The 11270-nt window shown below is 37.2% G+C and overlaps 2 protein-coding genes across 5 annotated transcripts in view; one reads left to right on the forward strand and one right to left on the reverse strand.

The window, feature by feature from the left end:
• Window positions 1-2903, reverse strand: part of LOC106878652 (TBC1 domain family member 22B) — a 107253-nt gene extending 104350 nt beyond the window's left edge. Inside the window, exon 1 of the mRNA XM_052976176.1 lies at window positions 2881-2903. The gene's annotated coding sequence lies outside the window, so the exon portion shown is untranslated. The remainder of the gene's footprint in view (window positions 1-2880) is intronic.
• Window positions 2904-4879: 1976 nt separating this feature from the next.
• Window positions 4880-11270, forward strand: part of LOC106878645 (major facilitator superfamily domain-containing protein 9) — a 16449-nt gene continuing 10058 nt past the window's right edge. The window contains exon 1 of one of the 4 annotated variants that reach the window (XM_014927924.2): window positions 4880-5372. In XM_014927924.2, coding sequence (XP_014783410.1) covers window positions 5295-5372 — 78 coding nt within the window. In that variant the 5' untranslated portion in view covers window positions 4880-5294. Of the gene's footprint in view, window positions 5373-6711; window positions 7032-7223; window positions 7457-11270 lie in introns of those variants that run through there. The other 3 variants (XM_014927925.2, XM_052976177.1, XM_052976178.1) reach the window with 3 other exon arrangements.

Genomic DNA, 11270 nt, shown 5'->3' on the forward strand with positions numbered 1-11270 from the left:
TATATATATACATATATACGACAGGCTTCTCTCAGTTTCTGTCTACCAAATCCACTCACAAGGTTTTGGTCGGCCCAAGGCTATAGTAGAAGACACTTGCCCAAGGTGTCACGCAGTGGGACTGAACCTGGAACTATGTGGTTCGTAAGCAAGCTACTTACCACACAGCCACTTCTATATACGAGTTTTTTCCCAACCAAGCTCTTTGATCTGTGATGTGATGGTCTCAACACACAGATGTATGAAATTTAAATCATTTAAGTTTTAGCTTATTGTTAACACCTCATGGCTTGTGATTTAAATAAACAATGCATCTATGGCTACATCATTGACTAATGTAGCCTTCCTTTTTCAGTAAGGGTGTGATCTGAAAGAGATTTGGCTACTATTTAAGTTAAATAATCATGTAGAGCAGTGGTTCTCATCCAGGGTTCATCTGACCCCGAGGGGTCCACACATACAAAATGATGAATTAGGGATCTACAGTAGTATTTTGCTTTAGATGTATGTATTGCAAGAAACAACTACAAGCTTAAAAGTTGATAGTCTGATCAGGATACTCATGGAATGTGACCAAATGAGGTTTGGTTTTCAACATAGTTCTCCTTGCGGTTCACACACTTCTTTCAATACTGTTGCAGTGCTTAGATCCCATTGGTGAAAAGGCTTTCATCCTGCTGGTCAAAGAATGTCATCAACAGCAGATAGGACATTATCATCGCTGTGATATCGGTTCCTAGCCAAGTGTTTTTCCATGTTGTGGAACAGATAATAGTCAAACAGGGCCAAATCAGAAGAATAGGGAAGGTGATCAACCAGTTCAAAGTCACAGTTACACCCAACAGCCATTAAAAGCAAGGACTAGTGTGATGGAGCATTGTCCTGATGAAACAAGGCCCCTTTCATCAGTTCTCCTGGGCTTTTGGTTTTGATAGCCTTTTGTAACTGCCTCAGCAAGTTGGCACAGTATTCTTCATTGATGGTGTGGCTCTTTTGAAAATAGTTAATAAACACATTTCTTTTTGCATGCCAAAAAACTGGGGCCATCACCTTCCCTGCAAATGAAATGGCCTTAGCCTTCTTTGGAGCAAGTGAGAAGGGATGTTTCCACTGCATGGATTGTCTCTTTGTCCTTGGCTCAAAGTGATGAAGCCAACACTCATCCTAGGTTAGGAACTGTTCAAGGAAACCAGCTGGATCTTCCTCAAACAATGACAGATTTTGCCATGATGTGATCAAAGATGTAGCACATACTAATCAGAAACTTTGTCATCCCAAGTTCATTGCGCAGAATATTCTCAACTCTCTCATGAAATATGCTAATCATCATCATCATCATCATCATCATCATTCAGTGTCCATTTTCCTTGCTAGCATGGGTTGGACGGTTTGACTGAAAGTGGCACAGTAAAGGGCTGCAATAGGTTCCATAGTGTGTTTTGGCTTGGTTTCTGCAGCTTGATGCTCTTCTTAATGCCAACCACTTTACAGTTTATCCTGGGTGCTTTTTTACATGACACCAGCACCAATGCTTTTTACATGATACCAGCACCAATACTTTTTATGTGGCACCAGTACATACTTTTTACATGGTACCAGTACCCACACCAATGCTTTTTACATGGTACCAGCACCCACACCAATGCTTTTTTTATATGGCATCTTGGTTTTAGGACATTGCTTCTTTTATGTGGCACCTATAGCATTGGCTTATTTGATTTATAGTCACTTGCCTGTCATCCATCACCATGTGGTGAACATGATCAATGTTTTCCTTGGTGCTGGCAGTTGCAGGACATCCAGACCTTGGGTCATTTTCAAGACTCTCCCTTCCCCCTCCTAAATTCAGTCACCCACTTTTGCACTGTTGATAAAGCTGGAGCATCATCCCCTAATATAGCAACCATGTCAGCATGAAAGTTCTTAGAGTGGGGTGGGGGAGCTAAACCTTTTCTTTGTAGGTATTTGATAACACCACAATGCCAAATTTTGTTGATTTTTCAAAAGAAGTTACTACTAGTTACTTTTGAAGTCTTCTTTAAACAGCCAAGTGTCAGTTCACCCGGAATGAAACAATACAATTGCTAAGAAGAAGAGCTGAAATCAATGCATGCGAGATTTGACAGTTCTGACATCACTCCTTCATAGTCAACCCATGAACTTTTCAGTCCACCCTCATAGCTTTCTTTACATAGCTTAACATGTTTCTGGCCTCTGAAACATATTCTCTCAGTGAGTGCGATAGCAAACTTATGCAAATAAATATGGGAAAGAAAACAAAATAGGAATTTTGAAAGAAGTATCTATAAAACTAGTTTTTAAACATCGAATGGCTACGGGGGTCTACCAGAATAAAATAGAAACCCAAGGGGTTCATAGATAAAAAAATGGTTGAGAATCACTGATGTAGAGGCTCCCTCATTGGCTCAGTTGTTTTCAGAAGTGCTGCAAAGTTTTATGACAGATCAACCATAAACAAATATTCATTCGAGAGGTACAAAGTTCATTTCTCTGTACAGGTTTGCTGACCGCTTCTTTTTTTCTATCTTACAAGGGTATTTACTCAATTAGAGTAACTGTCAAGGAACCACAATCTCCTGCTAAATTAAAAGCAATGAACTCATTCTACCAGTATTTCTTAACCTATTTTGAGTGGTGGTTCATATACATAATTGTATAAGACAGAGTGTGATAAAAGAGGAGAAAGATATAATGATTCACAATTTCATGACCAGACCTGTGAATTTGCTTAGTTGATCTGCAGTTCATTGAGGTCCTCTATGAGGTTGCTCAAACTAGTCGAAAATAGCAACCAAATAAATTTGGATCAGTTACTTCAGGATCAGTTATGGGAGTGCTGTTAGAGATAAGGATATTTACCTGATTTTCTAAGTTGTCTTCACAGCCATCCCACATATGAGAATTCCACTGAGAATTCTTTTATTTTCTGTAAAATATTCATTAATTAATCAATGAAGGAAAAAAAATGATCAAATGAGAAAAAAAAAACTTTGTATTTTTAGTTACTAATGGTTGAATGGAGATATAAAGTTTTGACTGAACAATGACTGTACAATGTCCTGATGTGTTTTAACTTGAGATAAATTATTTGTCAAAACCAAAATTATTTTAAGAAATGGTCTCCAAACATTACTTCTAAAAATCATTCATTTGTTATTTTGATTAATAGAAAAACATCAGTGACAAGTTGTCTCAGGGCCTTCAAGAGAAATTTAACAAGACAGAACCAAAGTACTTTTGGATTCCAGAAAATGGAACCCTCTCAAAGTTCAAGGGACTTCATGAGGTTTTAGGGAAGGACCTGGCAGATAGTTGTGGTACCCATACTGCTGAATTCCTTTCTTATAGGTCCAAACTCACCTCTGAACCTCAACCTGTCCTGTTTTTACCCAACACACACTAGAACTGCTATCCCATAGAGTAAACACTTAGATTCACTTTCCCAATCTGGTGAAATAAACCATGACATTTTCATCGTAACTGACAGAGTGCCTATAAATCTTATATTGTTAATCAACTCCAAACTCCAGTAAACCGAGGCCATTGACATAAAACCTCTTCGCTTTTATTTCAAATGCACAGCACATACACACTCAAAGAGAGACTTCACTTTTCAATCACCTTCCACCAGTCTGCCATGCCTCTTAAATGGAACTGTCGTCTAATATTTTCTCTTTCTTCTGACCCACCAACCATTTTCATCTTTCCTAATCATTCCCCTCTTCTATTTCAAGGGACAAAAACTTGTTTCAATTCACAGAAACTACCTACTCTCGTGTAATTCACAACTCAGTACATATAAAGGTTTTCATCCTATACATCACAAGTATTCCTTCATCTCCAACAGCACCCTCAAAACTGATCCTGAAGCTTAGCTCCAGATTTACTTGGCTGCTATTTTCGACTAGTTTGAGCAACCATATAGAGGACCTCACTGAACTGCAGTACAACTATGCAAACTTGCAGGTCTGGTCATGAAATTGTGAATCATTATATCTCCTTTCTCCTCTTCATACAATTATGTATTTGAACCACCACTCAAAATGGGTTAAAATTTACTGGTAGAATGAGTTCGTTGCTTTTAGTTTAGCAGGAGATTGTGGTTCCTTGACAGTTACTCTAATTCTTAATATTCAAAATTTAAAGATCAGTGGGGCAAAGAGAGAGAGGGGGGACGGAGGTTACTTTCTTTATCTCCTTCCGAGTCAATAAAATTATTATGAACAGTCAATGTCACAGAAAATATTCTCATTTCCTGGGTCCAATGTAACTTTTGGCGTTCCTAGCCAGAGAAAATGTTGCGTTTCGTCACACATTCGCTCTTCACCTTTGTTACTGCTAATATATTGGAGTTCGATTAATCAACCAAATATCTTTATCTCATACACAATATTTTACATAATGCTTGCTCTATGAGACATTCTCATTACCAGCTAGCGACCGAATCTCACCACTTTTTTCGGCACCTTCCAACAGAACCTTTCCTTTCCTTTCAGCAGTGCCAAGCAATATTGATAACATCAGAGAATGTCCATATTCATTTAGCCCACATCGTATCAGGGTTTGTTTTGTTTTTTAACACTATCATAATTGTAGCTACCTACGTGAAAGGAGGATTACCGAAAGGAGATAACACTAGTGCCGTTTTAAGAAATGAGCACACCAGACAGCTGTCCGGGATCGCGCATATCAAGAACTCCAGTGTTAATCCATATATGCTGAGACTTGCTATCAGTAAATAAATAACTATAGGTCCCAGTAAAGCGTGAGAGGGGAGCGAGCTATAATGCTGTCAAGATAACCCTGGATAACATGGCATAACTACAGAGTTGTACCCCCCAGACTTTGGAAGGTCATAACTTTCTGTAGTTATGCCCATAACATAACTAGTTTTCAGTTCTTATATATTAATTCTCTCGTCTTATGGAAAGAAAATCATACAAACAAATTTGTTAATCCTTTTCCTGCGAGAATTTAACTTATAACGATAGAAAAATATCTACACAGATGACACCAAATTATTTACATAACAGGTAGTCTATGGGGAGAAGACAAGAATGAATGAGTTAAAAAATGTGAAAAGTTTGTCACCAAACTTATCTCAGTTCTGTCCCTTGTGAGAAGAGGACGTGGCTGGATTCTCGTTGATCAGCAATAATGTTGTGTGTTTCGAGCATGTGCTTGAATATGGTTTGAACGTAAAACCACGTAAAAGAGAAAAATAGTAACAACTTACATCTGCCAGTGTAACAAAACATTTATATTGACTAAAGATGCATGCACTAAGACAGCGACCTGATGTTTACTCGCAACACACCTCTATGCTTCCTATATATATCGTGGGATTCTTGGTAAGTAATCTTGCCTGCTGATAGCAGTTATTAACTACTTTATCTTTCTGTTCACATAAACTACAGCCAATTGGTATTTTATTTACAAGCCAATGAGGAAGCCACCATGTGGTCGCTTGACCTGCTAGAGATAACAGCCAGACGTTCGCTTGATCTATTAGAAATAACAACCATACTCCTTCAAATCACATCATAACTTTCTAAAACGGGAAGGGCACATTTGATATTATAATCCTCGATATACAAGCTGGAATGCTTTTGATCAAAAGTCAGGCGGGTCAAAGCTGACCTGGGGTTGAATAACAATTCATAAACACTTGCCTATCTCCGCTCCTTCTTTTTGTTGTTTACTTCACGTCTCTTAACGATTACAAACATACGTTCATATTGTTTATTTAAATCATTAATTCATTAAGACCCATAGATTAGTAGATAAGAGCTCGGTTTATATAAATAAGCATAAAAGAAGCTGACTTTTTAGCCTCTGTAAGGTGGGGGTTATTCACGAAACAATCCATTTTACCGAAGTAGTTCAGTAGAAATGTATTTTACTCGATCTCATCTCTACATTTTAAGTTTGTATGGTGCCAAGGTTGAATGTTAACCTTTCGTCATTCTAGAATCGAACTAATAATTTGTGACAGATCTTAGAAATGTAATAACTTCTAAGGAAGCCTTCATGCGTTGGATTTGCGGTGGAATTTTGGAATAACAGTCTCCCATACCTCATGGGAGAATAAGAATGGTACGGAACAGAGAGGAGACAATGTTTAGGACCGTTATTTGTTATATAAATCACAGAAATACTAAAATAATCCTTTCTACTATACGCACAAAGCCTGAAATTTGGGGGAGGGGCTAATTTACCTCGGCCGTATTTGAATTCAAAACGTAGACAGACGAAATACCACTAAACATTTAGTCCGGCGTGTTAATGATTCTTTCAGCTCACCACCTTAATATTAATATTAATAATAATAATACTGGTTTCAAATTTTGGCACAAGGCTAGCAATTTCGGTGGGAGTGAGCAAGTCGATTACCTCGATTCCAGTATTCAACTGGTACTTATTTTATCGACCCCGAAAGGCTGCAAAGCAAAGTCAACCTCGGTGGAATTTAAACTCAGAACTTAAAAAGTCAGTCGAAATACCGCTAAGTGTTTTGTCCAGCGTGCTAATAATAATAATAATAATAAAGGAAAAAGAAGTTTCGTTTTCTTTTCCCATGAAGTATGGAATTTCAAGGGACATCTAATCCAAAATTCAGCTAGATTTGCTTGGACATATTTTTGACAATATCATCTAAATCCTTCTAGATCTTCCTTTAACTGTAGTCTGGTTGTGTGGGATTAATTAAAAAATAGAAAAAACTTTTTAGGGTGTGCGTGTTTGTGTATGTGGAATGACAGAATCGTTAGAGCTTCGGACACAAAATGCTTTTCGCGTTCTGAGTCCGCTTCCTGTCGTAGTAAACTTTACCTTTCGTCCTTCCGAAAGGTACAAAATAAAATAATAATCAATTACTGAGGTCGGTTTAATATTTGCATAAAGCATACTAGATGTGAATGGAAATATAACAGAGGCATTTTTTCGTGCCATAGAAGAATATAAGACATCGCTAATAAGGAAACGACCAGCTTGTAACGTAAATATTAAACGTATGTAACTATAACGAGGAAATTTTCCATGTATGCATGTTGCATAGTTGTTTGTTATGTAGGAACCATCGTATATAATTGTAGTGAGCCTAAAGAAATGCCTTAAATTTATTAAAATTATATTCATAATGGAGAAAAGGGTGGAGTAACCATCACGAATTTGTATGTAGGGGTGGGGGTGGAATAACCACCATGAATTGTGTGTATGTTAAGTTGTAATGATTACAAGTCATAGTTGTGTACTTAGGTGTACCTTTAGAACCGAAAGCATTTTGATAAGACAACAAGGAAGCCTTCATGCGGTCGTTCAGCCTGTTAGAAAGAGCAGTTTAAATTCCTATCAAATCACACCCTACTGTCTCAAGAGTAAGGGTGTATATCTGGAGAGAAAGACAGGATGGTCGAAGCTGGAATGCTTTTTCATCGTAAGTCTTCTCTGTCAGGGCTGATCAGAGTTATATAACAATAGTAAAATTTTCCCAAAATTCCTTTCATATTGCGTTCAGATATTGTACGTTTGTACATGTTTACCACTTCAATAAATTGAAAAATTGCGCTAAGTTTTAAACGTTTTTAAGAACAGGATAAACATGTTTTTAATAGATGTCTTTTTCACTCGTTTCCAGCTTACTTTCATTCCCACGTACATACTACTTATTTATCGATTGCTCCATTGAAATATTTTCTGCTTACATTGCAAGTATTGCCTCCGTATAATTATTTCTCGTGGTTTGTTGGAAACAAAACAATGCCTCTCACTCAGAATCGAATTGTCATTTTTTTTAATGTTCCGACTGAATGAGAGATATAGTAATATTGGTTTCAATGTTTTGCACAAAGCCAGCAAATTTTTTAGGAGTCGGGTGCGGAATAGTTGATTACATCGACCCCAGTATTCAACTGGTACTTATTTTATCGACACCGAAATGATGAAAGACATAGTCGACCTCAACGGAATTTGAACTCAAAACGGAAAGACGATGCCCAGCGTGCTATCGACTCTGTCTGCTCGCCGCCTTAAATTTTTTTAGGAACAAGGGATTAGTCTATTACATTGAACTCCATTGCTCAACCGGTACTTATTTTATCGACCCGAAAAGATGAAAGGCAAGGAATAAGCATAGACCTTTGTTGTCCATTGCTTTGATGCTTAGCTCCTAATAGGACAAGCAGACCTATGCTCAAAGTATCTCCAACTTTTACCATCCTATAACTTTAGAATAGTTATTTATTTTTATAACCCTGGTAACTCTTCTATCAGTCTCTTGCCGAACCGCTCGCTAAGTTATAGGGGCGTAAACAAGTCAACACCGGCGGTAGGGGAAAAACACACACACACGACGGGATTCTTTCAGTTTCCGCCTACCAAACCCACTCGCAAGGCTTTGTTTGGCTTGGGGCTATAGTAGAATACGCGTGCCACGCAGTAGAACTGAACCTGGAACCATGTAGTTGGATAGCAAACTTACAACTCAGCCACAAAAATATTGGGCATTAAATGAATATAGGATTTCAAGTGGAGATTTTAAACAAGATTAGGTATCTAACCCTGGAATCATTCTCTTCGTTACTTTACGGTACCTAAAATGGTACCTAACACAAATCAAAGTTTTAAGCTTTCAAACTAAGCTTCAAGTTTTAATTCCCAGTTGTTGCCATCTCACTTCTGGTAACTCTATAGGAAAGGCATGCTTGTTACAACATGCTTTTTTCTTTTATTTTAAACTTCGTTCTTTTGAATACAAAAGAAGCCACTACTGGTATTGGCCGTAGCAACCCATTTCTTTCTCAGTGGCATTTTCTGTGGGTGGTCAGTTTTCCCATTAACGGTAGGAAAGTTAGTTTTTTTTCCCCCTGTAAGAAGGTGGAGTGTTCAATTTTCCTATAGGAGGATGGAGAGAAGGTTCGATTTTTTTTCTCCTAACTTAGCTAGTGTTGGGCATATTTAATAGAGGAAACATTAAAAACAACTAACTTGAAATAAACGGGACGAAGTAAAGAAAAATATAGTTGTCAATGGGTAAAGTATGGGAGATAACTCTTGAACGTATTTCAGTCTGAGATGTCATCATTGATGAAATGGATGGAAGAATTACTAAATATATGTACAGGCGTGGCTGTATGGTAAGAAGCTTGCTTCCCAACCACATGATTCCAGGTTCAGTTCCACTAACTGGAACCTTGAGTAAGTATCTTCTACTCTAGTCTTGGGCCGACCAAAGTAGACGGAAACTTAAAGAAGCCCGTCGTGTGTGTGTGTGTATATATATATATATATATATATACACACACACTACACTTTGATCTTAGCCAAAAGGCGGTCCCCCACCACCGCTAGACAACCGGTGCTAGTGTGTTTACGTCCCCGTAACTTAGAGGATTCGGCAAAAAGAGACCGATAGAATAAGTACCAGGCTTACAAAAAGTAAGTACTGGGGTTGATTCATTCAACTAAAAATTCTTCCGGGCAGTGCTCCAACATGACCACAGTCTAATAACTGAAACAAGTCAAAGATAAGAGATAATTGTTGGCAAGTGAAAATAGATATGTTCAGAAATGAATTAACTTGTCCTTCTATAATTAAACATTGCAACCTTGTAATTCTTGTTAGGGCAGTGGCTTCCAAGCATTTTTTGCCTAATGGACCCCTTTGATTCCTATTTTATTCTATGGGACCCTCATAGCCATTTGATGTTTAAAAAAAGTCCCATCATATTTTTATAATGAAATATTATTAGGAATTATATTAAAAAGAATTACTAAAATATTTTTTGCCTTGTAGAAGTATAACCAATTTATTGCTGATAAATTTTAACAACAGAATCTTATATGGACCCCACAAGGGCCACGTGGGCTCTGGTTGAGAACCACTGAGTTAGACCATTAGTTAGTGGATTTAGAAAAGGCAAACTAGTAGAACAGTGTTATGCATAATATGTCTAGAACTAGTGTCTTCGACCTGGTTGTTAACAGTCACAGCATTTTGGTTGTTGACCTTCCTGCATTCTCCAGGTCGTATTCAGGGACTTTAAAAAAAAATTCAAATGCAGTTTCCTGGATAAATAGTTCACTTATGCTTCTAACACTCATCAGAAAGACATGGATGTTGCATCATCTACTTTTTATCCGTGACTTTGCTTTAATAAAAACCCGATATACACATAAGACCTCTTAAACCCATTCTATGGTTTGGCAACCAAAACCAAAGCCTTGTGAATAGATTTGGTAAATGGAAACTGAAAGAAGTTGTTTATATAAGTGTACATGTGCATGTGCGTCTGTCTCCCTGCCTTAACATCACGTGATCATAAGAGAGTGTTACCATTATACTAGCAGTGTCTTTTATTTCCAGTCTTCTGTGAAAGCATGTCAGACCATTGGGAAATATTACCTTACTTGGAAACAGGTGAGGGTTGGTGACAGGAAGGGCACCTGACTGTAGAAAATCTGTCTCAACAAATTCTGTCTGACCCATGCAGCATGAAAAAGTGGACATTAAAACAATGGCAATGATGATGATGATGATTACAGGGGACAAACAGATCTTTGCTCAAAAGCTTCATTAGTTGTATTATTTGTTGTTTTAAGTTTTGCTCTAGCTTTGAGAAGACATCAATACCTGGAAAATGAGACAGTTACCCATAACATGTTAATTGCCACATATACCACCAATGGTCCATCCCAAACATCACACAAGTGCCTTATGCACCTCTGGTGGTACATTTTCATAATTTGAGAAGATTTTCTATTCTATTTCTTTGACATGGTTTTGAGGATATTTATATAACATGAGTGCAAAGTTTAAAGTTTAATTACAAAATATTGTAAAATCCCCCCCAAAATTGTAGAGTGATTGGAAATATGTATTTCGTTTTTGGGTTTGGTTTGCAAGATTCTTTATGTGAGTTCGTGTGTTGAAGCATATTCTGTTGTGTCTGGGGAGAATCATTTTCTTTTTGTGCCTTATAATTTAACACTCACCAGTAAAATTTTTGCAACCTTTTCAATTGTCTTGACAGAGTCAAGACTATTGAAAAGGTTGCAAAAATGCAACAAAAGTTTTAGGAAAATAAAAATAAGAAATAAGTGGAAATATATAGTATCATCAATAAGTTCTAAGTGGAAGTATATAGTATCACCAATAAGTTCTAAGTGGAAATATATAGTATCACCAATAAGTTCTAAGTGGAAATATATAGTATCACCAATAAGTTCTAAGTGGAAATATATAGTATCAC

This window comes from Octopus bimaculoides, chromosome 24, assembly GCF_001194135.2.
Source record: "Octopus bimaculoides isolate UCB-OBI-ISO-001 chromosome 24, ASM119413v2, whole genome shotgun sequence".
Taxonomy (NCBI): domain Eukaryota; kingdom Metazoa; phylum Mollusca; class Cephalopoda; order Octopoda; family Octopodidae; genus Octopus; species Octopus bimaculoides.